At 41.6% G+C, this 27914-nt stretch overlaps 2 protein-coding genes across 5 annotated transcripts in view; one reads left to right on the forward strand and one right to left on the reverse strand.

Moving 5' to 3' along the window:
• LOC125464529 (BTB/POZ domain-containing adapter for CUL3-mediated RhoA degradation protein 2) overlaps window positions 1-10587 on the reverse strand; it is a 26186-nt gene extending 15599 nt beyond the window's left edge. For 3 of the 4 annotated variants that reach the window (XM_048557011.2, XM_048557008.2, XM_048557009.2), the window contains exon 1: window positions 10145-10587. The gene's annotated coding sequence lies outside the window, so the exon portion shown is untranslated. Of the gene's footprint in view, window positions 1-9082; window positions 9286-10144 lie in introns of those variants that run through there. The other variant, XM_048557010.2, reaches the window with a different exon arrangement.
• A 7-nt stretch (window positions 10588-10594) lies between these two features.
• ift20 (intraflagellar transport 20 homolog (Chlamydomonas)) lies at window positions 10595-27760 on the forward strand. Its single transcript, XM_048557012.2, has 4 exons — window positions 10595-10864; window positions 20651-20736; window positions 23488-23591; window positions 24949-27760. The coding sequence occupies exons 1-4, from the start codon at window positions 10738-10740 to the stop codon at window positions 25028-25030; spliced, it is 399 nt and encodes a 132-aa protein (XP_048412969.1). The 5' UTR covers window positions 10595-10737; the 3' UTR covers window positions 25031-27760.
• Window positions 27761-27914: the final 154 nt, after the last annotated feature.

Below are 27914 nucleotides of genomic sequence, written 5' to 3' on the forward strand. Positions count from 1 at the left end.
GGTATACTGCATCCACTGTACCCGGTGTGGCTTCCTCTACATTGGGGAAAACAAGCGGAGGCTTGGAGACCACTTTGCAGAACACCTCCGCTCAGTTCGCAACAAACAACTGCACCTCCCAGTCGCAAACCATTTCCACTCGCCCTCCAATTCTTTAGATGACATGTCCATCATGGGCCTCCTGCAGTGCCACAACGATGCCACCCGAAGGTTGCAGGAACAGCAACTCATATTCCGCTTGGGAACCCTGCAGCCGAATGGTATCAATGTGGACTTCACCAGTTTCAAAATCTCCCCTTCCCCAACTGCATCCCTAAACCAGCCCAGTTCGTCCCCTCCCCCCACTGCACCACACAACCAGCCCAGCTCTTCCCCTCCACCCACTGCATCCCAAAACCAGTCCAACCTGTCTCTGCCTCCCTAACCTGTTCTTCCTCTCACCCATCCCTTCCTCCCACCCCAAGCCGCACCCCCATCTACCCACCAACCTCATCCCACCTCCTTGACCTGTCCGTCTTCCCTGGACTGACCTATCCCCTCCCTACCTCTCCACCTATACTCTCTCCACCTATCTTCTTTTCTCTCCATCTTCGGTCCGCCTCCCCCTCTCTCCCTATTTATTCCAGAACCCTCACCCCATCCCCCTCTCTGATGAAGGGTCTAGGCCCGAAACGTCAGCTTTTGTGCTCCTGAGATGCTGCTTGGCCTGCTGTGTTCATCCAGCCTCACATTGTATTATCTTTCATTGATCTAACATATCACACAACCAAATGTAAACATTGTCCTGATCCCTGCATCTGCTCCTTCCTATAAAGTAATACTGTATATTTTTCACTAAAGAAATCTTACCGGAAAATATCCCAGTGGTTCCTGTATATACAGTAGTGTCCCTCCCCCTGGACTCAGAGGTCCAAGTTCAAGTCCCACCTACCCTAGGAGTGTACAGGAACATCTCTGAGCAGGTTGGTTAAAAAAAACTAACCATTTTTTCTGTAGGATATTTAATATATTGCAATTCTTTTAGTTCAGCTCTGTAAATTGGAAGTAAACATATGCCGTACTGCCTCTACAGTACAGAATGAATAGCATTAGACCTCATTAACGGTATTTGGTAGAAACAATGTGACTTCCTGAAACTTAAATAAAACATTAAACACAAGACAAAGTGCTGAGAGACTTCACAATAGAATGCACTGCAAAAAAATGCTGTCTTTTAGTTCTGATCTCCTATTTAGTTTTAAATGCAAATCACAGTTATGCGAAGAGTCAGAGAAAATGAGTGAGATTCTTCATGAGTACTTTGCATCGGTATTCACCGAGGAGTGGAACATGATGGATGTTGAGGTTAGGGATAGATGTTTGATTACTCTAGGTCAAGTCAGCATAAGGCGGGGGGGGGAAGTGTTGGGTATTCTAAAAGGCATTAGGATGGACAAGTCCCCAGCTCCAGATGGGATCTATCCCAGGTTAGTGAGGGAAGCGAGAGAGGAAATAGCTGGGGCCTTAACGGATATCTTTGCAGCATCCTTGAGCACAGGTGAGGTCCCGGAGGACTGGAGAATTCCTAATGTTGTCCCCTTGTTTAAGAAGGGTAGCAAGGATAATCCAGGTAATTACAGACCGGTGAGCCTAACATCAGTGGTGGGGATGCTGCTGGAGAAGATATTGAGGGATAGGATCTATTTACATTTGGAAGAAAACGGGCTTATTAGTGATAGGCAGCATGGTTTTGTGCAGGGAAGGTCACATCATGCCAACTTGATGGAATTCCTCGAGGAAGTGACAAAGTTGATAGATAGACAATAGACAATAGGTGCAGGAGTAGGCCATTCGGCCCTTTGAGCCAGCACCACCATTCATTGTGATCATGGCTGATCATCCACAATCAGTATCCTGTTCCTGCCTTATCCCCATAACCCTTGATTCCACTATCTTTAAGAGCTCTAGCTATCTCTTTCTTGAAAGTATCTAGAGAGTTGGCCTCCACTGCCTTCTGGAGCAAAGCATTCCATATATCCACCAGCCTCTGGATGAAGAAGTTTTTCCTCAACTCTGTTCTAAATGGCCTACTCCTTATTTTTAAACTGTGTCCTCTGGTTCTGGACTCACCCATCAGCGGAAAAATGCTTCCTGCCTCCAGATTGTCCAATCCCTTAATAATCTTATACACCTCAATCAGATCCCCTCTCATCCTTCTAAACTCAAGAGATTACAAGCCCAGTCACTCCAATCTTTCAACATATGATAGTCCCACCATTCCGGGAATTGACCTTGTGAACCTACGCTGCACTCCCTCAATAGCAAGAATGTCCTTCCTCAAATTTGGAGACCAAAACTGCACACAATACTCCAGGTGCGGTCTCACCAGGGCCCTGTACAGCTGCAGGAGGACCTCTTTGCTCCTATACTCAATTCCTCTTGTTATGAAGGCCAGCATGCTATTAGCTTTCTTCACTGCCTGCTGTACCTGCATGCTTGCTTTCATCGACTGATGTACAAGAACACCTAGATCTTGTTGTGCTTCCCCTTTACCTAACTTGACTCCATTGAGATAGTAATCTGCCTTCCTGTTCTTGCCACCAAAGTGTATAAGCACACATTTATCCACATTAAACTGCATCTGCCATGCATCCGTCCACTCACCTAGCCTGTCCAAGTCACCCTGTATTCTCATAACATCCTCCTCACATTTCACACTGCCACCCAACTTTGTGTCATCAGCAAATTTGCTAATATTACTTTTAATGCCTTCGTCTATATCATTAATATATATCGTAAACAGCTGCGGTCCCAGCACCGAATGTTGTGGTACCCCACTGGTCACTGCCTGCCATTCCGAAAGGGACCCGTTTATCACTACTCTTTGCTTCCTGTCAGCCAGCCAATTTTGAATCCAACTCAGTATTTTGCCCCCAATACCATGTGCCCTAATTTTGTTCACCAATCTCCTATACGGGACTTTATCAAAGGTTTTCTGGAAGTCCAGGTACACTACATCCACTGGTTCTCCCTTATCCATCTTCACAGATACATCCTCAAAAAATTCCAGAAGATTAGTCAAGCACGATTTCCCCTTTGTAAATCCATGCTGACTCTGACCTATTCTGTTACTGCTATCCAAATGAGTCGTAATTTCATCTTTTATAATTGACTCCAGCATTTTTCCCACCACTGACGTCAGGCTAACCGGTCTATAATTTCCTGTTTTCTCTCTCCCTCCTTTCTTGAAAAGTGGGACAACATTTGCCACCCTCCAATCCGCAGGAACTGATCCTGAATCTGTAGAACCCTGGAAAATAATTACCAATGCGTCCATAATTTCTAGAGCCACCTCCTTAAGTACTCTGGGATGCAGACCATCAGGTCCCGGGGACTTATCAGCCTTCAGACCTAACAGGCTATCCAACACCATTTCCTGCCTAATATAAATACCCTTCAGTTCGTCCATTACCCTAGATCCTTCAGCCACTATTGCATCTGGGAGATTGCTTGTGTCTTCCCTCGTGAAGACAGATCCAAAGTACCTATTCAACTCATCTGCCATTTCCTTGTTCCCCATAATAAATTCACCCATTTCTGACTTCAAGGGCCCAATTTTAGTCTTAACCGTTTTTTTTCTTCTCACATACCTAAAAAAGCTTTTACTATCCTCCTTTATATTTTTGGCCAGTTTTCCTTCATAGCTCATTTTTTTCTCTTTGTATTGCCTTTTTAGTTATCCGCTGTTGCTCTTTAAAAGCTTCCCAGTCCTCCGGCTTCCCACTCATCTTTGCTATGTTATACTTCTCTTTTATCTTTATAATGAGGGTAGGGCTGTAGATATCATATACATGGACTTCAGTAAGGCATTTGATAAGGTTCCCCGTGATAGGCTGATGGAGAGACTGAAGTTATATGGGGTCCAAGGTGTACTAGCTTGATGGACAGAGAATTGGCTGGGCAACAGGAGACAAGGAGTTGTAGCGGAAGGGAGTTTCTCCAAATGGAGAACTGTGACCAGTGGTGTTTTACAGGGATCTGTGTTGGGGCCACTGTTGTTTGTGATATACATAAATGATCTGGAGGAAAGTATAGATAGCCTGATTAGCAAATTTGCAGGTGACACTAAAATTGGAGGAGTAACAGATAGTTAGGGGGACTGTTGGAGAATGCAGTAGAATATAGATAGATTGCAGAGTTGTTCAGAGAAATGGCAGATGGAGTTCAATCCAGGCAAATACGAGGTGATGCATTTTGGTAGATCCAATTCAAGAGTGAACGATATGGTAAATGGAAAAGCCCTGGGGAAAACTGATGCATAGAGATATCTGGGTGTACAGGTCCATTGTACCCTGAAGGTGGCAACGCAGGTCGATAGAGTGGTCAATGCGGCATACGGCATGCTTTCATTCATCGGACGGGCTATTGAGTATAAGAGGTGACAGGTCATATTGCAGTTCTATAGGACTTTGGTTCGACCACATTTGGAATACTGTGAACAGTTCTGGTCGTCACATTACCAAAAGGATGTGGAAGCTTTGGAGAGGGTGCAGAGGAGGTTCACCAGGATGTTGCCTGGTATGGAGGGTGCTAGCTATAAAGAGAGGTTGAGTAAATTAAGATTACTTACATTAGAAAGATGGAGGTTGAGGGGGGACCTGATTAAGATCTACAAAATCATGAGAGGTATAGACAGGGTGGATAGCAAGAAGCTTTTTCCCTAGAGTGGGGGACTCAATTACTAGGGGTCATGATTTCAAGGTGTGAGGGAAAAAGTTTAAGGGACATATGTGTGGAAAGTTCTTTACGCAGAGGGTGGTGGGTGCCTGGAACACATTGCCAGTGAAGGTGGTAGAGGTGGGCGCAATAGCATCATTTAAGAGGTATCTAGGCAGATACATGAATGTATCTCTATCAAACTACTATCTCAGATACATGAATGGGCAGGGAGCAGAGGGATACAGATCCTTGGAAAATAGGTGACAGGTTTAGATAGAGAATCTGGATCGGCACAGGCTTGGAGGGCTGAAGGGCCTGTTCCTGTGGTGTAATTTTCTTTGTTCTTTTGTTCACAGTGGGCAAAAGAACCTCAGGCATTAAGTTCATCCAACTTTCATCTGGAATTTCCAAAAAATGATGGGTGATTTAATGAAATATATCAGCTTCTCAAGTAGATAGTGTAGATGTTAAGTCGATTTGTCCCCTGGGGCAGATGTATTTGGGGTCAGCTATTTACAACTGATGAGAAATTATTTTCTTCTGCTCTGGAGGACTTACGTTTCTGATAATTAATGATCACAGATTTCTTAAAAGAGTACATCATAAAATTGCATGATTGGCAATGAATTTTGGAGTGATTATCCATAACACAATATGGTCACCATGCATGCACAGATGCAGCTAGTTACACCACTTAGGTACAACAGGGTAAGTTGTAGGAGGAACCTGTGTATACGTCATAATTCATGTGTAGGAGTTGGGCAACCTATACTTGAAGCAGTGCTGTAAGAGCACCTAACATTCTCGAGCCACTGCATTGCCTTTTCCTGATCCAAACAGTGCTTGCTGATGTCCCTGACAGCTCCACGGCATCAAGTGGCAAGATTTTGAATTCTGAAAGATAAAACCTTTACGCTTTTATTAGCTCTAGCACCTGAGCCTTTATCAGTTCTGGCTGGAACTTATGTCAATAGCAGCATGAAAACTGCCTTTGCCTCCCCGATAGTCCAAAATTATGCCCACTTCATACCTGCCACTCTTGGTACCTCCTATTGGTGACAGTTACAGGAATTGCAAATATTGAATTTACGGCATTCCCATTTCCTGCCTCTTGCCTCCCCCAGCTCTACAGTTTTACTCAGATCCCAAATCAACTGAAGTATGAAACTAGACACTGATACTTTGAAATAATATGTTATTTGCAAAACGTAGCATTCTGTTATGTCTGCTTTTGACCTATAAATCCAGTATCTCAGCAGTCACTATACCATTTTGATCAAACCAAATTAAACTAAATAAACATATGACAGCAGTGCTCCAAGTACACAAATAAACAATGTGTTTCACTGTATATCTTGACAATTCAATTAAAATACTATTAATGTACAACCCCTCCATAGAACGTAGCACTGGAAAATCTGCTAGCAGTCAGTTCATCTCCACGTTCGCAAAACCATTCATCCCATCACCTTCCTCAGCCACATTTTTGACTAAGCTTTTGGTCACCTCTATCATTGCCATCCAAGGGCTGTGCTAATTTTTGTATTATGATTATGCATCTGAGTAACAACTCAGGCCAAGTTCAAAGTTAAAAACTTCCAAAGTAATGAGTTCAAGTAGGCACTAGGAGTGAAGCATTCAAGAGTAAATTGAAAGTTACACACTCATCTGCTGCTTAAAATTCAATTATGTTAACTATCTAGAAGACAGTATGCAAGTTTTAAAATTCTAATGAGAAAAAGTACTTTACATTCTTGGCATAATCAAATGTGTTAAAATACCAAACCACCCACTAAATGAATTGCATTCTTGAACAGAATAAATACTCTGCAGACTTCCAAACCCATCTCCATAATGTAGGTTCATGAGAGAGGATTCTCAAACTTCAGTCCAAAACTTGAGAATTTAAGCATTTAGTCTACAATGAAATACCATCACTTTCAATTGTACTTTAAAATGTGCTACCTGTTGGGTTAACAATAAAATCCAATATTTTATTGAAGAGACAATAGTATCACAAGGATAACAAACAATGGAACAAATCACAGGTGTGATAAGTCAAATGAAATCTAAGCTGAAAAAAATCTGTCAATACAGTGGAGAAATTGTAGTATTGAGAATGCAGAAATACATTCCAACATGGATCAGTTTCAGCAGAATGTCAGTCAATGTTGTTACAAAGTTAATTGAGGGAGAAATATTATTAACAAAATCAAATCAATGCAGTATTAAGTGTCTCAACAGATAACATCGAGTTCATTGCTAACCACAGTAGACTGGAAATTCAGTTTGGAAATTTGCGTTGTATTTGAGAAAAACAAAGCAAAAACAAAATAAAAGCCAAGTATTTTACTCTAGCCATCTCACTATTTGATAATTTCCTACCATAGCAGGCAATTTGGTACTCAAACTAAAAATGATTTCTTTCTTTAAGGCCAATCAGTAAATCTAAATGCTTGCTTTATAATAACATACCATTTTAATATAGTAAAATGTTCCAAAGCACTTATTTCACAGCAGAGCCAAGAAACAAAATCTGATACCAAGCCACAAGAATTTGAGGGCAGATGATCAAAAGCTTGGTCAAAGCAGTAGGTTTAAGTGTAGTAAAAGAAGAAAGACAAATAACACAACAGAAATCTTTAGGGAGGGAATGAGGCTTGGACTGGGTAAGATATAGTCACCAACAATAGAGGAACTAAACCCGAGAGACCAGAGTTTGAAGATTACAGGCATCCAGGGAGTCGGAGAAGCTGGAGGAGATTGCACGTGGCATCAGGTTCATTGCAGGTGCCGTTTTTGTGTTCCTACACTTATCCTTGAAACATGTAGATAACAAGGACACTTACTATTTATTGGCCTCAACTCCACCTTGAACGCCATAATTTTAACCAAACTCATCTCTAAACTCCGAGACCTAGGACTCTGCTCGCTTGACTGCAACTGGTTCTTTGACTTCCTGACCTGCAATCAGTGAAGATGGGTGTCAAGACCTTGATGATAATACTCAACACCACTGTTCTGCAAGGCTTAGCCTCTTATTAAACGCCTTACGCACACACAACTGTGTGGCCAAATTCAGCTCTAACTCCATTTACATGTTGACACCACCAATGTCAGTCAGATTTCAAACAAAAACAAGACAGAGTACAGTAAAGAGATAGAGATAGCAGGAACTGCAGATGCTGGAGAATCTGAGATAACAAGGTATACAGCTGGATGAACACAGCAGGCCAAGCAGCATCATAGGAGCAGGAAAGCTGACATTTCGGGCCGACCTAGTTCTTTGCAGCTCACCGTCATTTTATTATCTGAATATTTGCAATTTTGAGAATTTAGGCTTCATTACATTTGAATAACCTGCAGATCTTGAGCCAAACAATGTTAGCATGGACATTAAATATGCTTTTCTCACTTATCAACTGTGCCTTATCTGAACCGTTACATACTCATTTCCAAGCCCAAAAAAAACCTAGCTTCACTTCTCCTGCTGACTACCGTTTCTTTTGTACTTCACAAATTTAAGCTTAAACTGAATTTGAAGGGTCTAGGCCCGAAACGTCAGCTTTCCTGCTCCGATGATGCTGCTTGGCCTGCTGTGTTCATCTAGCTCTACACCTTATTATCACAGGAAAGAGATAGAGAGTTTAGTGGCATGGTGTAAAGACAACAATCTCTCTCTGTGTCAGCAAAATAAAACAGCTGGCCATCGACTTCAGGAAGCAGAGTGGAGGACACGCCCCTGACTGTATCAATGGTGCTGAGATGGAGATGGTTGAGAACTTCAAGATCCTAGAAGTAAATATCATCAACTTGTCCTGATCCATTCATATCTATGCTATAGTCAAGAAAGCACTCTAATGCCTCTACTTCCTCAGAAGGTTAATGAAATTCAGCATGTCCACAATGGCTCTTACCAATTTTTATAGATACACCATAGAAAGCATCCTATATTACATATTACAGCTTGGTATGGCTCTTTCCAAGACCACAAGAAATTGCACAGTTGTGAACGGACCCCAGACCATCACATAAAACAGCTTTCCTTCCATTGACTCGCTCTAGAATTCCCACTGCCTCAGAAAAGCTGCCAACATAATCTAAGACCCCTCCCACCTCTTCCATCAACAGAAGATGTAAAAGTTTCAAAACATGTAACAACTAATTTAAGAACAGGGTCTTCCCTTCTGTTATCCGACTTATGAATGGACCTCTCATATATTAGAGCTCATCATTCTCTGCACCTTCTCTTCAGTTTCGGTATGTGACAAAAATAAATAAAATAAAACTAAATAAATAAGAACAAAATCAGATAAGGAGGGACAAGGCTGTGGCAAAATCTGAAACCAAAGATGAAAACTTCAAAATGTAAGTATTACTTAACTGGATCCAATGTTGATAAGTCAGCAGAGTTGATACTGAAGGGGATTGATGCACATACATGTATTGAAGGGTAAATCACGAGAAGCTGAAACACATTGGAATAGCTGTGTCTAAAGGTAGCAAACACATGCATTTGTTTCAGCAGATGAGCTGAACCACAGTCAGGGGTGGAAACAGGCAGTCTTTGTTTGGGACTCATATTGAAGTCAAATTCAATACAAAGATTTTAAACGATCAGATTCAATGTCAGACAATTACTGAGGAGAGGAGTGGAATGGATACCCAAGGGGCTGAAAGCAACAAAAGCTGAAGGCTCCTTCGGTCTTTCCAACATGAGAAGAAATTTCTGTTGTCGAATACAGTGTGGTCTTTTAGAAAGTATTGGTGAGGTAAAGGGGAAAACTCGATGAAACCGATGCAACCTAGGAAATATCCAGCTTCAACCTAAACCAATGGCATAGCCTGCTTAAACAATTCACTTAGAGCTCTCAAATTTGGGGCGAGTTTGAGGGAGTTCCACCCTCTACGATCACTTCTTCCAGCTGCCATGAGGAGCCTAAACTCGCTTCAAAACAAAGGTTTTAAACGATCAGATTCAATGTCAGACAATTACTGAGGAGAGGAGTGGAATGGATACCCAAGGGGCTGAAAGCAACAAAAGCTGAAGGCTCCTTCGGTCTTTCCAACATGAGAAGAAATTTCTGTTGTCGAATACAGTGTGGTCTTTTAGAAAGTATTGGTGAGGTAAAGGGGAAAACTCGATGAAACCGATGCAACCTAGGAAATATCCAGCTTCAACCTAAACCAATGGCCTAGCCTGCTTAAACAATTCACTTAGAGCTCTCAGATTTGGGGCGAGTTTGAGGGAGTTCCATCCTCTACGATCACTTCTTCCAGCTGCCATGAGGAGCCTAAACTCGCTTCCATTGAGGCGGTCACTGACATCTCTTTATCGACAATCGCTCAGTCCGCTTTGCTGAACTTTGTTCTGACAACACTGTCCAAAGCGAGTTTGTTTATTCGTTCGTTAAAACCCTCCCCACCCCCGAAGTAGGCCCAGTACCTGCAGCAGTTGCCGTGCCGACCATTCAAACCGCCTCCGCTCCTCCTTCTCTTCCGGCGCAAGGGCATTCACACGTGACTTCGATCCCGTCCGTACTCGTCTAACTGCGCACGCGCGCTAGCCACACGCCGGCTCCCGATTTAGTGCGCACGCGCGCAGATATATTTCCCGCCGCTGGATTGCACTTTCATGGCTCAGTTAAAGTGCCGTCCAGTCGCCCAGGCCATCTCACCGATGGTTGGAGCTCGCCGATAAATGATCATTTAAAACAACAAAGAGCGAAGATTCGCTAGCTTCAACCGTTATTTTGTGTTGCAGTGAGATTTCTTTTTAAATCCTTCTGTATACAATACTCTGGACAAACGGCAAACTAAAGTTCTTCAGCTCTCCAGAATCTGTCTGGTAAGAAAGATCAAAAATAATGTTGCAGAAACCCACACTACCTTGAGAGACTGAGTGAGTTTTGATACTGAGCACGCGCGACATCCGTGGGTGCCCCGCCCCCTGTGACCGCGCATGCGCAGCAGGGCGGAGAGAGCCGTCGCTGTCGCCGTGGCAGCGGCAGAGGGGACGAGAGGGTATTGTTGATTCTGATGGCGATGGAGTCCCTCGGGGAGGCCGGCCTGCACTTCGACGAACTCAACAAACTCAGGGTCCTGGACCCTGAGGTGGCGCAAAGTACAACAGAATTGAAGGAGGAGTGCAAGGACTTTATAGAAAGTAGGTGCGGAGCAGGATATCTGTCACGGTATGGAGGGGTTGCGGGAGGATGGTAAAGAAAACTAGGATAGACAGAACATGTACATTATACAAAGCCTCTCACCAGTCCGGAACTTTTCGAAACTTATTTTTCGGTGGCCAATTTAGTACTTCTTTGTTTAGGAGCTGCAGTTATCTGGGGAACATGGAAAATGCTTTGTACATAGCAAGATCCCACAGATTGGCAAATTGTTGGTTGAGAGGTAACCGTCGGAAAGGATTACTGAGAGCTTTGCCCTTCGAAATGATGCCATGGGATCTTTTGTTTGGAACTGAGAGGGCCAACAGAGCATCAGTTTAAACACTCATTTGAAAGATGACATCTCTCACAGTGCACCCTTTTGTATTACATTAACCTAAGCCCACGTCAGTCTTCCTGCTCCTCTGCTATTTGGCTGCTGTGTTCATCCAGCTCTACGCCTTGTTATCTCTTAACTTAAATTAGGCCTTTCACCCGATCAGAGATAATGGGAACTGCAGATCCTGGAGAATCCAAGATAATAAAGTGTGAAGCTGGATGAACACAGCAGGCCAAGCAACATCTCAGGAGCACAAAAGCTGACGTTTCGGGCCTACAGCCTTCATCGGAGAGGGGGAGGCGGACCGAAGATGGATAGAGGAGAAGATAGGTGGGGATAGCCCGGGGAGGACGGACAGGTCAAGGAGGCAGGATGAGGTTAGTAGGTGGGAAATGGAGGTGCGGCTTGAGGTGGGAGGAGCGGATAGGTGAGAGGATGAACGCGTTAGGGAGGCGGGGATGAGCTGGGCTGGTTTTGGGATGCAGTGGGGGGGAGGGGACGAGCTGGACTGGTTTTGGAATGCAGAGGGAAAGGGGGAGATTTTGAAGCTGGTGAAGTCCACATTGATATCATTGGGCTGCAGGGTTCCCAAGCGGAATATGAGTTGCTGTTCCTGCAACCTTCGGGTGGCATCATTGTGGCACTGCAGTAGGCCCAGGATGGACATGTCATCTAAAGAATGGGAGGGGGAGTGGAAATGGCTTGCGACTGGGAGGTGCAGTTGTTTATTGCGAACCGAGCGGAGGTGTTCTGCAGAACCCTCTGATGGTTCTAGGCCCGAAACGTCAGCTTTTGTGCTCCTGAGATGCTGCCTTCTCCTGATCCCAGCTCTTGTCAGATATTTACTATTCATTCTGACCTTCTGTTCTCTGAATGTTCTGTGTTCAGGAAAGGACTTCGTTTTACCCCTTTGTGCCCCTACTTCAATAGCACAACATGACATTAAATTCTTCTGCTGTTCTCTTTGCCTCCATGCCCATTCATTTGGACAAGAGTCCTCTCCCTGACCAATAGACATCTCTTGGCCTGCCTCCAATACGCTGCCTCCACTTGGACCCCTTCCTATGGCCTTTTACCAATTTGCACTTGACCTGTTTGGGAGAGCTTTTGCCTGACATTGGCTGCCTTTACTTCAATCCCCCATCCAGTCAAACCTATATCCCTCTGAACAGACTGCACTGCACGCTCTTTGACCCAACCCTGACTTTGTAATTGTTCCTGCTGATAAGGGTGGTGCTTCTGTTGTCTGGTCTATTGACTGATATATTGTGGAGGCTGAATGCCATCTCCCAGACACCACTAACTATTTTCCGTGGGTTACAGTGCCACCAGGAAACATCAGGCTGAATTATTAACTGTACAATGGTTATTAATCTCATCTTATCTGGGGATTCCACACACACCCAGCCTCCAAGCTCATAGCCCATCAACCCTGTACAGCCTGCTTGTATCTTCGTGAAATTCGTTTGGCTCAACAGATGTTACAAAGTTCTATAAAAAGTCAGAACTAAAGGTTCTATCTAATTGTATTTTGTTTCTCTATTCATTTCGTAGTATCCCTACAGTGTGGAAACAGGCCCTTCAGCCCAACAAGTCCAAACCGAACCTTGGAGCATCCCACCCAGACCCATCCCCCTATAATCCACCTAAGCTACACATCCCTGAACACTATGGTGATCTAGCATGGCCAAACCACCTAACGTGCACATCTTTGGACTGTGGCAGGAAATCGGAGCACCCAGAGGAAACCCACACAGACACGGGAAGAATGTGCAAATTCCACACAGACAGTTGCCCAAGGGTGGAATTGAACCCAGCTCCCAGGCACTGAGGTAGCAGTGCTAACCACTGTGCCGCCCCTGATGGGATGTGGGTATCGCTGACTGGCCAGCATTTCTTGCCCATCCCTAATTTCCTTTGAGAAGGTGGTGGTGAGCTACCTTCTTGAACTGCTACAGTCCTCTTGCTATGGGTTGATTCACAATGCTATTAGGGAGGTAATTTCAGGATTTTGACCCAGTGACGGTGAAGAAATGGCAATATTTTTCTAAGTCAGGATGTTGAGTGGCTTGGAGGTGGTGGTGTTCCCATATGTCTGATGACTTTGTTCTTCTAGATGGAAGTGGTCGTGGGTTTGGAAGTTGCTGTCTGAGGATCTTTGATAAATTTATGTAGTTCATCTTGTAGATTGTACACGCTGTTGCTACTGAGCATCAGTGGTGGAGGGAGTGGATGCTTGTGGATGTAGTGCGGTCAAGCAGGCTGCTTTGTCCTGGATGGTGTCAAGCATCTTGAGTGTTGTTGGGGTTGCATTCATCCAGGCAAGTGGGGAGTATTCCATCACAATCATGAGTTGTGCCTTGTAGATGGTGGACAGGTTTTGAGGAATCGGGAAGTGAGTTACTTGCTGCAGTATTCCTAGCTTCTGGCCTGTTCTTGTAGCCACTATGTTTATGTGGTTAGTCCAGTTGAGTTTCCGGTCACTGATAACCCCCAGGATGTTGACTAGTGGGGGATTCAGTGACGGTAACACCATTGAATATCAAAGGATGGTGGTAAGATTGTCACTTATTGGTGATGGTCATAGTGTGGCATTTGTGTGGCACAAATGTCACTTGCCACTTGTCATCCCAAGCCTGGATAATGCCTGGATCTTGTTGCATTTGAGCTGCTTCAGTATCTGAGAAGTCATGAATGGTGCTGAACATTGCGCAATCATTAGTGAACATCCCCATTTCTGACATTATGATAGAGGGAAAGTCATTGAAGCAGCTGAAGATGATTGGACCGAGGACATTACCCTGGGTAACTCCTACAGAGATGTACTGGAGCTAAGATAATTGACCTCCAACAACCATGACCATCTTCCTATGTGTCAGGTATGACTCTAACCACTGGAGAGTTTGCCCCCTGATACCCATTGATTCCAGTTTCGCTACAGCTCCTTGATGCCACACTTGGTCAAATGCAGCCTTGATATCAGGGGCTGTCACTCTCACCTCACCTCTGGAATTCAGCTCTTTTGTCCATGTTTGAACCAAGGCTGCAAAGAGGTCAGTAGCTGAGTAGCCCCGGCAGAACTCAAACTGAGTGTCACTGAGCAGGTTATTTCTGAGCAGGTGCTGCTTGATAGCACTGTTGATGACACCTTCCATCACTTTACTGGTGAATGAGAGTAGACTAATGGGGTGGTAACTGGCCAGGTTGGAATTGTCCTGCGTTTTGTGTGCAGAACGTACTTGGGCAATTTTCCACATTGTTGGCTAGATATCAGTGTTGTAACTGTATTGGAACAGCTTGGCTAGGGGAGCGGCAAGTTCTGGAGCCACAGGTCTTCAGTACTATTGCTGGAATGTCGTCAGGGCCCATAGGCTTTGCAGTATCCAGTGTCTGTAACCGTTTCTTGATATCACATGGCGTGAACTGAATTGGTTGAAGACTGATATTTGTAATGCTGGGGATCACTGGAGGAGGCCAAGATGGATCATCCACTCAGCATTTCTGGCTGAAGATGGCTACAAATGGTTCTTTTGCTCCTTATCTTTTGCACTGATGTGCTCGGCTCTTCCATCATTGAGGATACGGAAATTTGTGGAGCCGCCTCCTCCAATGAGTTGTTTAATTGTCCAGCACCATTCATGACTGGATGTGGGACGACTGCAGAGCTTAGATCTGATCGATTGGTTGTGGGATCACTTTGCTCTGTCTATCACTTGCTGCTTTCACTGTCTGGTGTGCAAGTAGTCCTGTTGGTGGTTTCATCAGGTTGATACCTCCATCTTTATCTTGTATGTAGCATTTGTATCAAAAAGAAATTGATAGCACACACTGAAATTTATAAATATGACATATAAACCATCATTTTGTCCTGAATATTGTGGGCTATATTACATTCAAGAAGAATACGAGGCTAGGTAAATATGGAGAAGATAGCATTTTAAACAAGGATAGCAGATTAGCAATGGTTAGAGATGACCTACATTCAGCAAGTTAGGATGTAGAATTAATTTGGGTGGATATGAAGAATAGTTTGGTGGGTGGGAAATAGTTAATAGGGGGCTTGTAGACGACTCCTAACAATAACCACACTAAAACGCAGTGTACAAAAATAAAATTTAGGTGCTTGTAATAAAAGGATATCAATAATCATGCTTGATTTTAATCTGCATATAAACAGGAAAAAAATTAGGTTGGCACTACTAACCTATATGAGAAATTCAAGAATGCTTTCAAGAGCATTCTTTGAGAATAGCATGCTTTGGAACCAAGTAGAGAAGAGGTTATATTGGATTGTGTGTTGTGTAATGTGACAGGATTAATTAATACATTAGTGTAAAGACCTTCCTAGGTAGCAGTGAATCAGTATAATTAAATTTTTCATCCAGACTTCAAACCATGAGGACATGAAAGCGTTGCTAACTTAAGTGAACTAGCCAAGACAAGATAAAGTCAGCGGAGTTCCATAGGGCTACAGGGCTGCGCTCTCATTACAGAGAAACAACTGATCTTGGATTTAATCTGAGGGTTAGCATAGCTCAGGTGAGGGGTGAGGTTGAGAAAGCAGGACCTTCATGGTGACCTCAGTCACAAACAAGTTATGCAGTCGACTGAGCTAACCAATCCTCACCAGTAGGTTAGCAGATAGAACAGTGGCGATGCAGTGACAGAAATTTAAGGGGATATTTCAGAATACTCAGTAAGTTTGTTTCTACTACCAAATTGAAAAATTCTAAAGGGAAGATCCACCAGCCATGGTTAATTAAAGAGATTGAGAAAGGAATCAAACTTTAAGGAAAAAATAAATGCTCAATGATGAGTAGCAGATCAGATGGGTTAATAGCACAGAGGCCTACTGTGTTTGTGCTGGCCATCAAACGTCCATCTATTCTAATCCCAGTTTCCAGCTCTTGTACAAATGTTTCCTCAAATTCCCTCTGAATTCACCTCTGCGTTTCACTTTAAAACTGTGTCCCCTTGTTCTTGACCCTCGAACTAAAGGGAACTCTGTTTTCTATCCACCTGATAGAGCTGTATAAGATTGAGGGGCAGGGGCCATTTCCCTTATAATTGTCTACAGCTCTATCAAGTTCCCCACCAACCCCTTTGCTCCAAAGAAAACAACGTGAGCTTAGCTAGCCTCCCTTTGTAGCTAAAATGCTGTATTCCATGCACCATCCTGCTAATCTCTGTATCCCCTCCAGTGCAGTCACATCCTTTCAACAAGTGTGATGATCAGAACTGCACGCAGTACTCCAGCTGTGGTCTAACCAAAATTCTGTACAGCTGCAACCTTCCTGCTGTTATATTTTGTGCCTGAACTGATAATAGCAAGTGTCCTGTAAGCCACCTTACTATCCTATAAAAAGCACCCCAAGATTTCTCTGTTCATCTGAGCTTCCTAGTTCCTTACCATTTGAGTACTATCTTGTCTTGTACCTTCTTCAAAAGTGCACCACTTTCACATCTCATCTGATCCTGAGGATTTATCCCCAGGCCTGCTAAAACTGTTAATACTTCCGTTCAAGCATATTACCATCCCTTCCCTGATTTCTATACTTGCATCAAACTTTTCTATAGTGAATACACAAGTTTTCATGATTCTCTAAACTGTCAGTTCGAATTTTCTGTACTGCAACCACCTCTGGTGACTACAACATGGAACTGCTTGAAGCAGTGCAGAGAGGAGCCATAAGGCCTACCTGCAAATGTCAAAATATTGACTTCGTGAGGAAAGCTAGAAAACCCTCTGCTGTTATTCGGCATTTAAGAGTTGACTTGTTGAAGTACCTTGGTGTTATGGGAATTGACAATTCCAGGAAGGAAAAAGAATAAATAGCAAAGTAAATTTAGTATAATTAGTAAATCCTCAACTAACATCGAAATCAGTCTAATCATTTATATATTGCTGTTTGCCATGTGGAAATTGTCTTCACAGCATGACAAACATTGAGAATTTCTTCATTGGCTGTAAAGCACTTTCAACTTCTGCTTATCATTCTTCATATACTTATGTATCATTGGTGCTCCCCAAACCACTACCTTTTTATGTGAAAATCAAAAACAAACTTGCGCCTTCTTGATGTGTTAACCATCGTAGTTGCTTGGGCTACCTGTGACTTCAGTCTTCAGATCAGTGCAGTGTCTTCAATCATTTACAATGACTTTGGATGAAGAGACCAAATGTGTGGTAGCAAAATTTGCAGATGGCACAAAGGAAAGATTGAAAAGTATGTTATGCAGAACTGGTTCACTCGACTTATTCCTGGATGGAAAGCCTTATTTTGAGGAAGGTTGGGCCTGTACACGTTGAAATTTAGGAGGGTGAGAGATGCTTTTATTGACACACAGGTTTGAGAGGGCTTGCTTGAGCAGATGCTGAGAAGGTGTTTTCTGTCATGAAGAAATCTAGATCAAGGACTTGCAGCATAAAAATAAAGGGGTCTCCTATTTAAGATTGAGATGAAACCTTTTTCTGAGGGTTGTTAGTCTGTGGAATTCTCTTCCAGTGAAGGCTGGATCATTGAATATATTCAAGGCTGAGTTACATACATTTTTGAGCATCAGAGATTATGGGGCAGACAGAAAAATGGAGTGAAGACCACAGTCAGATGGTGCAGGCTTGAGGGGTCAAATGGCATGGTCCCCCTAATTTTTGTGTGTTCTTTTAGTTGAACAGACACCACTCTAACTTGTAAATGCATAATCTTTCCTTCATTTGTTGTGTCAGACTCCTGAAATTTCCTTTTTAATAGTACCGTGGGTGTTACATGCACCACATGGACTACACCAGTTCAAGAATGTGGCTAACCTCCAACTTCTGGAGAGAATCCTCAGACGGGCATTGCGTAAATTAGCTGCCCTTGTCAGCTGTGTCTCACTGAATAAAAGAAAACTGAACCAAAGAAGGATTTTCAGAGTGGTTACTAAAAGCTTGCTGGGCAGTAGGCTTTAAGAAAAGTTTTAAAAAGATTAGAGAAAGCCGGAGAGATTTAAAAAGAAAATGCTTGAATTTTTTGGGGATTGCACGTTAAGCCATTGGTGAATGAAGACAGTGGGACATACGTAAGGGACTAAAGTTGAAGGTGCCTAGTCTTGTACCATTGTTCGTTCAGAAGAATTTTGAAGTGGAGGGAAAGAAAATGCATGAGTATATGACATAGAGTTTGAATATTGGAAAACTTAAGCTGGGAAATAGGGCTTGGGAAGATCATCTGTATTTGGTGGATAAGATGAGACTACTGTGGTCTTTTTAATTGAGGTTGAAGGTTTTGACTCAATACATCGAGAACAGAGGGCCACTGGAGATTGGTGATAGTTGAGGAAGACTTTGCTTGTGATAACACAAGCAAGCAGAGTTTCAGAATGAATCAGTGTTGGATACCGACTATGGGACTCTTTGCTTGACTTGCCCTCACCGAAGATATTGATTCAGTTATGTCTAATTAACGCTTCCAGCATGGAATCCCTCACCTTAATAAATCCAAAAAGGAAATTTTACGTTGATTATTTTCATTTGCAGCCTTGCTTCAGTTTTTTTTTGTAGGGGCTGCCTAGATTGTACTTTAACTGCCCACTCCTAATGTGTGGGCATCCTGTGCAGGGATGGACAGGCAGGACAGAGGCACTCCTTGTGGATCAGCACATGGATTTGGTCAAAGTGGTCATTAATAGACGCAGACAGAGGCCTGTGGAGGGGAAGAGTCCCTGACTGTCTGCCCCTCTTTCGCAATTATGTTCACATTCGGGTGCCCGTCTAAAGGCAGCCTTTAGAACCTGTTCGCACTGCAGGGATTGTGGTGCAGCAACATCCCTGATAGTGATCATTTGGTTTAATAGGTTTCTATTCATTTTTTTAAAACAAGGTTTTGTTAGCTGGTTGGTTGCTTTTAGTTACAGTTCCCTGCCTGGGGTTGTCAAACTTGAAATTTTACTTGAAAAGAATAGGAAACAAGGTGTCTATATTCTGTCATTCTTAGTCCAAGATAATGCTGTTTGTGTAAAATAAATAGAAATGGGCTTGCAATATCTCAAATGTTCATTTTCTTAGATGATTATAAAATAATGAGAAGAGATACTGTTCTATTTAATGATGGAACAGAGACCAGATGATCTTAAAAATGCTAACTTCAAGCAACAATTGCATTAATTGGCAAAAAAGACAAAATGATGGGGAATTTGTCAATCTGAAATGATTGCAATTTATAATACATTTGCAGGAAAGCTTACTTTGTGCGCAGTGTGTTTAAATAAAGGATTAATAACATGAGCAACAGAAGGTTTAAATATAAATTGTAGAGCAGTGGAGTAATTATTTGTAAAGTGTTGAGAATGTTCTTGTATAAAACATTCTTTGCCTGCTGCATTAGAACTAACTTCTACATTTAAACAGTGCACTTCTTTAAGGAAAATACATTGTGAATTGATAACCCAAATTAAGTTTTCTACACAATTTAATGTTAATATGAAGATCAATGGCAGATTGACAATCGAAACATGACCTCCTCATGCTTCCCATGTGTGACAGGAGTGAAATACCGGAAGGATGTGGTTTGATTATTTTGGCTGATTGAAAGATTGTCTAGACAGGTAAAGTGAAAACCTTTTCACTCATTTGCAGATGATAATTACGACCCAAGATAAATATCTGTGTCTCGTTTCATTTCCCAACAGTTAGTAAAAACAAACATGTTTTGTAATCAGTTGATGAGAATTTATGAACCATAAGCAGGCATACCAAAACCTCCCAAGTAGAATTCAACATTTTTCCAGATGCCATGCCATTGACAAATTGTCATTTATGTCCTGCTGTAGATCATCAGGAACGCAAGGTATTGTTCAGAAATATTGAACAATTAAACATATTTAAATATATAGAATAGTTTCAGGTAAGAAACTGTAATTTTGAAACTCTGCTTTAGAAAACACATGGAAAATTCATTATGCTAGTGGTTTAGTGCAAGGCTGATATTGCTAGGTATGAAAAAAAAACAAAATTTGTATGGCAATGCTTCCATTTTCATTGCATGCAAATGCAGTCAATTGTTGTTTTGTGCTGGACTACGGATTATTGATTGTGTTGCTTTCAGCTAAATAAGAATTAGTAAAGCTAGTGTTTAAAACCTTGTTGTCATGTATTTCAGATGCAATATAATTTGGCTGTTGCATTACACCCAGCGATTTAGACAGCAAGGTTGTGTCAAAACACTGTTAAAGGAACAATCAAGGCAACAGAAGGGGTTTTGAGGGCAATGGTGTAAGACTTTGAGGGTAGGTGTGTCCTGGAGATTGAAAGTTGCATGCGCTTTTAGACAAGAATAAAAATTGAGCTCCTAACTGATTAAGATTCTAACTGTTGATGAACAATTCATGAATTGACAATTCATAGGCAGTTATGTTGTTGTATGGTTCTTATGTGAAATTTGGCAATAATTTTAAAATCTTTTTTCAGAAATAGGCCAGTTCCAAAAAATTGTTGGTGGTTTAATTGAGATAGTCGATCAACTGGCTAAAGAAGCTGAGAATGAAAAGATGAAGGTAATATTCCTCCAGATGTAATACTGAAATTTGTATACATATGATGGGTACTTGGTGACAGTTGGAAAATGGCAGTGCTATTGACTTTTCAACACTGATTCAAACAGATATTTCATTTTATGAAGCTTTGAACAATCAGCTAGAATAGTGACATAAGAAATTTTTATCCCAATTAGGACTGTACAAGACTGATTATAATGCATTCCCTAAGTAAAATGTTATGGAATTGGTTCCAGCTGGGGTTTGTAAGAATACATTAATTGCAATAATTACCCATGAATGTTGATTATAAACTAAGTTGCTTTGTAATATGGAGAATATATAATGGGGCTAAGGAAAGAGGTATCTACCTTTGTTGTCTGAGGGTACAAAATTTTCTATTTAACGTGGTGTTGACTTGCTCGCCGAGCTGGCTTATTCTTGTTCAGATGTTTCGTCACCATGCAATGTGACATCATCAGTGGAGCTTCCAATGAAGCGGTGTTATTCTACTCCACTTGGAATTTATACTTTTTGGTCCATTATGATGAGTAGTGTCATTTCCGGTCTTGATCTGTATGGGTTTCTGTGTGTTTGTTGATTGCATTACCGGTGGAGAACCATGCGTCTAGGAATTCCCGTGCATGTCTATGTTTGGTTTAGGCTACTATGGTTACCTTGCCTCAGTTGAACTCAGATAATGTGAACTGCAGATGCTAGAGAATCCAAGACAACAAAGTGTGAAGCTGGATGGACACAGCAGGCCAGCTCGTCCCCTCCCCCCACTGCATCACAGAACCAACCCAGCTTGTCCCCACCTCCCTAACCTGTTCCTCCTCTCACCTATCCCCTCCTCCCACCTCCAAGCCACGCCTCCACTTCCCACCTACCAACCTCATCCCGCCTCCTTGACCTGTCCATCCTCCCCTGACTGACCTATCACCTCCCCACCTATACTCTCCTCTCCACCTATCTTCTCCTCTATCCATCTTCGGTCCGCCTCCCCCTCTCTCCCTATTTATTTCAGAACCCTCTCCTCGTCCCCCTCTCTCATGAAGGGTCTAGGCCCGAAACGTCAGCTTTTGTGCTCCTGAGATGCTGCTTGGCCTGCTGTGTTCGTCCAGCTTCACACTTTATTGTCAGTTGAACTCAATTGAGTGTACCAATATTAACGAGAGTTTGTCGTGCCATTTTGTGCTCGTTGACATTCGTGCATTCTGATGGCTAGTTTCCTTCCTGTCTGTCCAGTGTAATGTTTGTGGCATAGTATTTTGTAATGCACATTGGATCTGCATGTTGTGGGAGTGGGGTCTTTAATCCTTGTAAGTGTTTGTCGTAGAGTGGGTGTGGGCTTGTGGGCCACGGTGATTCCTAGTGGTCTTAGGAGTCTTTTGTCAGTTCTGATATGTTCTTGATGTATGGCAGTGTTTTAGGGCATACTGTGTCCTCCTGTTGTTTTCTGTTCAGTAGGCATCTGCGGATGAAGTTGTGGGGATATCAGATTAAAGTGAGGATTTTGTATAGGTGCCTATACAAAATATGTGGTTATTTTATATTTTGTACCACTGTTGACTAAAGAAGTGAGTATGGAGTTTGAAATGTTCATTGTGTCTTAAACCATGTGCAAACAGTGTGGAACTTGGTCCAAAAAGCTGACTCTCTATCAGGTACTGCTGTACACCTGCTGGACCAAGGATTGTAAGAATGCAAGATGAGTCACTAGCCATATTATGTCTTTAAAATCAAAATCCTCTTCGTTTCAAAGTTGGTACACTATTCCCTAGCAAAGGGGATTGCCATTTCTCAGTTGCGGGCCAACAGATTGCTCTGAAGTGCTGGTGCTGAATATTTGATTTATGACTTCTACAAACCTAATACAAAATCCTCGCTATAAACGGATATCCCCGCAACATCATCCACACATGCCTACTAGACAGTCAACAACAGCAGGACACAGTACACCCTAACACGCTGCCCTACATCAAGAATATATCGGAGCTGACAGCAAGACTCCCAAGACCACTTGGAATTATGGTGGCCCACACCCACTCTACGACAAACATTTGCAAGGAATAAAATCCCCATTCCCACAACATGCAGAAACAACCTGGTTTACAAAATACCATGCAACAACTGCTACAAACATTACATCGGACAGACAGGAAGGAAACTAGCCATCGGAATGAGCGAACGTCACCTAGCAGCAAAACAGCACGACAGGCTCTTCTTAATATTGGTACACTCAGACAATGAAGGTCAGCAGTTCAACTGGGACAAGGTAACCATAGTAGCCCAAGCCAAACATAGACATGCACGGGAATCCCTAGAGGCACGGTTCTCCACCCGTAATGCAATGAATTGGACCCCACATACAAACCCAAACAGGTCAAAACCAGAAATGACACTACTCATCATAATGGACCAAAAAACATAAATTCCGAGTGGAGTAGAATAGCACTGCTTCATTGGAGGCTCCACTGATTGTTATCTAGCACGGTGACGAAACATCTGAACGAGAACAAGCCAACTCAGCAAGCAAGTTAACAACCTCACCCACAACCTGAGCTACAGATCTTTGCCTAAACTTTGAACCTTTATATTTAACGTAATGGAACGGATTCACTTGTTTGCACACTATATCACTGTGCAATGCGGTTGAGAATAGGAATGGTCTCCATTTTGGAGAACCTAGTAGAGTAAGGGAAAATAACGGATTCACAGGTTTGTTAAAGGTCTCGTAGAGTTTTTGATTATTTCTGTTGTCATCTACAGGCCATAGGTGCTCGAAATCTGCTGAAATCAGTTGCGAAGCAAAGAGAAGCTCAACAGCAGCAGCTCCAAGCTTTAATAGCTGAAAAGAAAATGCAACTTGAGAGGTTTGTCAGAATCTTGCATCTTTTACTAATACTAAAAGAGAATTGAGCAATTGCTTTGCATTAGGTGCTGTCATGGTACTGTTAAATACAGCCACTTTCCTGCAGTTATATTTTGGTATTGGTGCAATTTGCATTCTGATTTATTATATATTTTGTACCACTGTTGTTGACTGAAGAGGTGAGCATGGAAGTTTGAAATGTTCATTGTGTCTTAAGCTGTGTGCAACCTGTGTGACTTGGTCTAAAAAACTGAGTTTGTATCTGGCACTGCTGTACACCTGCTAGGCCAAGGATTATAAGAATGCAAGATTAGTCACGAACCATAATGTATCTTTAAAATCAAAATCTTCTTCATTTCAAGGTTGGTATATCATTCCTTGGCAAAGGGAATATCCATTTCTCAGTTACTGGCCAACAGATTGCTCTGAAGTGCTGGCAGAATATTGGGTTTGATTTCTAAAACCCTAATTTTCTTTTGCTTCCTTCATTTTGAAAATCTGAGAAATCACAGCAAGCTGAGTCACTTTTTCTTGGCACCTCTAATTTAGTATGAAGTAGAGATTTAATATTCGAGTTTTGGAGATAGCCTCAGCCTCAGTAGTGATTATAAATAGATCTTCATGTTGAAGTTATGTACTGTCTTTAGCATTGTCAGCCATTTTGAGGTCCTCACAGGAGAGTAAACACAAACTGCTACTGAGGTAAAGCAAACACGAGGATGACTGACCAAGCTCTTAATCTTAAAACCAATCTGCTTTGTTATGTAGAGCTAAACAAGTCTAGGGATGATGTGCAGAGTTTAGATCCCAGAAATGTGACCCTTAGTGGTGCTGTGAAGGAACTGAAGCAGCACAACAGGTCAGAGTTATAAACACAAAAAGTCTTTGGAGATTTCAGGGATGAAGGAGTTTGGAAATTGGGAGGGAGGAGTTTGGACATAAAAATGAGAATTATTTTTGTTGTGTAGAAATGGGTAATAATATACCAAGAGTTATGTCTGTAATATGAAGATTATTTGACCGGACTAAAACTTTTAAGGCTAAAGATGAACTAACTATTTACATCCAGCTCCACAACCCCTCCTAACTTTGTGCAAAATTGTTCTTGCTCATTTTTATCATTCTTATTCTTTGACAATGATTAAAAATTTTGTAACGTTCTGAATTGAATTTGTTGTTTTTTCTATCAATTTACTACCGTTAACACAGTACTTTAAATCTTCCATAATAGTGCTCAACTTATTAAATGCATAAAGTTGCAGCTCTTAGAGTAGACTAATAAATATAGAATCATTTACATAAATCCTACAATTGGCTTTTTCTCGCTGCAGTATGTCACAAGATCATTCTCTTTGCAGGTACCGAATAGAATATGATGCACTGTCAAAAGTAGAAGCTGAACAAAATGAGTTCATTGATCAGTTCATTCTTCAGAAGTGAAGTGGGAAGAAGAGACACTAACCGAAGCATTTTAACTGTAATGTTGCAGTGACTATTCCATTATGACATTCCTTCAAATGGTGATTTTACACAATGTGTAATCTTGCATTGCCTTTTCATATTTATTGAATAGATATCAAGCAGTTCTTTCTAAAATGCAGATTTGTATGTGGTTTGTATCGACTACAAAAACAATTTTCTGTGCACAGTTGTAATAACTACTTTTTTTAGAATGACATTTCCATAAGTATCAAAATGCTATAATTCACATGTAAATATTTTGTTAGTTCAGATTATTTTATATATTTATGTTATTATTCATAAGTAGTACCTTTAAACTTGTGAGACTGTGGTCTATGAATTGTTCACTTGAGTATTCTTTTGTCAGCATTAACAAAACTATTGAAGCTGATTCTTACCCCTTTCAGCCATTTCAGGTGATACTGTGTACTACAGGGTTGCCTCTAATATAGTGGATGCTGAAAACAATCTTGCAGCAAAACTAGCCAGGATGATGGCTTAATTTTGCAATCCTCAACAGGAAATACACATATTTGACATTGGGCTGTAAATGGTTTGACTGACCTGTTAACCTGTCTTTTTAAAGGAACTAATGAAGTTTCAGTATGGCTGCCTTAGTCTGACCTACATCCTGTCTCTCCATCCTCAACACTACAGATGTTTTATGGCCTCATCCATGAAGCAGGGGAGATTATTTTAGAGTAACTTCATACATGTGTGAAGTGTATGAACATTCTGCCCATTGTTAGAGTTCTCATGATATTGAAGAAACAGATTTGGTGCAGTGCAAAGCAAACTTGCATGTCTTCCCTTTTTTATTATTACTCAATTATCCATTTCAAAATTAGTTCACCTCAGTTCTGTCTCACATTTTTGGAAATATTCCACTGAGTCATACAACATGGAAATAGACACTTCGGTCCAACTAGTTCACACCGACCACATTCCCAAACCAAACTAGTTCCACTTGCCTGCATTTAGCCTATATCCCTCTAAACCTGTTCTATTCATGTACTTATCCAAAAGTCTTTTAATTGTTGTAACTGTACCTGTATCCACCACTTCCTCTGGCAGTTCGTTCTGACAAAAATTTTTTTAAAAAGTTGCCCCTCATGTCTTTTATAAAACTTTCTCTTCTCACCCTAAAAATATGTCCCCTAGTTTTGAGCTACCCACCCTTGGAAAAAGACCTTTGCTATTCACCTTTTCTACGTTCTTCATAATTTTATAAACCTCTCTTAAGATCACCCCTCAACCTCCTAAACTGAAGTGAAAAAAAATCCTAGACTATCCAGCCTATTTTCATAACTCAAATCCTCCATTCCTAGAAATGTCCTGGTAAATATGTTTTCGACCCCCTCCAATTTAATAATAACCTTCCTATAGCAGGAAGACCAGAACTGCACACCGTATAAGAGGCCTCACCAATGTCCCATACAACCTCAACATGAAATCCCAACACTTAGAAAGAATGGGAATAAATCTGATCAATTTCCCTCAAGAACACCCACAAACATTGATCATGGTATTAGTCTGATGAAAATTCAGTCACCCTTACTGAAGCAAATTGTTAGGATGACTCTTTCACAGCAGTCTTGTGGAAGTTCACTTATATGCATTAGCGCAACAGATAATTTAATACACCGATTGCTTCTTTACCAAGGGTAATAGATTCACTTAGTTTTAACCCCGTGGTAAATAAAGCGTTCAAGTGAGCACTGTAATTAGTCCGATAATGTAAACTGTTGCTTCAAACTAAATGCCTTCCTCATCCAAAATTTTTCAACTGAATTTTATTTAGCTTTGATTTATATACTGCAATAGTAATTGAGCTTGAATGCCAAAGTATCTATTTTTCAGTATTTTTCCAATTGTATTACACACTGCGCCTTTACATAGAGTTGAACAGCTGTAGAATCTGTTTTAATGGGCTTTTTGTTTGCTTAGCATGTTCACGTTTTATTTTTAAATTAGGCAAAGAGTACTTGAGTATCGTACTGTTATGGAAGAACATTCAGCCAAGAGTGTACATCTTTCCAGGACTCAATTAATTTTGTAATTTGTCCCAATCTGCCCCCTCTGCTCAGACTCTGGAACTGGGGGAAAAAAAAATTCCTGAATGCTTCAATAAAGCCAATATTTAATGTGCCAAGTAGTCGTTCATTTTATAGCTCTTACTTTGACAGCATTTCTCTGGTGGAAGGGTGAGCAACATAGTGTGTAAACAAAAACTAACAATTTCCATTCGAGGGCACACAGTATCCTGAGTTGAATATGTACCATTGCTCCTTCATGTTTTATTAATCAGAGTTACAGAATGTCCAGCTGAACATGATGGTCAAGATTATAATATTTCAGATAATTAGTTCTGGCCAATTAGGACATGGGTGGTACAATGTCATACTAAAGACAAAAGGTTTTCGTGTCCCAACTTTGTTGAAAATAACCTTTACCATATCTTCATTATTTTGACTTGAATCATACTAATCTTTAATTTTTCCTTTGTTAGAGAATACATCTAACATTTTGGCTTCCCTATATAATTGTGTGGGTATAGTTGTTTTCTTTTTGTTGTTTTCCTTTCTAGTAATACTCATTTGCCTGTATCAATACTTTTTTGTCACTGAATGTTTTGGTGAGTGAACCTGTTGTGATTGCAACACAACATCAATATTCTACCAAACAGAATAAAAGCTTTTCCCAACCTGATCTGATTGGTAAGCAGTGCTAGAGTTCAGTAATGGGCGTTGTTGTTATCTCAGGCAAGCCTATAAAGAGGGCAGCTGTGGATCCCAGAACAAGGTAAGTCAGGTGGCTTTCAGAAAGGAGAGTCTGCCTACTTTGGGGAGGAACATAGATACAA

The sequence above is a fragment of the Stegostoma tigrinum genome, chromosome 27, assembly GCF_030684315.1.
Source record: "Stegostoma tigrinum isolate sSteTig4 chromosome 27, sSteTig4.hap1, whole genome shotgun sequence".
Lineage (NCBI taxonomy): Eukaryota > Metazoa > Chordata > Chondrichthyes > Orectolobiformes > Stegostomatidae > Stegostoma > Stegostoma tigrinum.

Bases quoted from the DNA above. Each gene is read 5' to 3' on its own strand.
- ift20 (XM_048557012.2), top strand. From the start codon at position 10,738: ATGGCGATGGAGTCCCTCGGGGAGGCCGGCCTGCACTTCGACGAACTC. The intron at 20,737-23,487 runs GTAATATTCCTC...TGTCATCTACAG, and splicing joins CTGAGAATGAAAAGATGAAG to GCCATAGGTGCTCGAAATCT. The intron at 23,592-24,948 runs GTTTGTCAGAAT...TTCTCTTTGCAG, and splicing joins AAGAAAATGCAACTTGAGAG to GTACCGAATAGAATATGATG.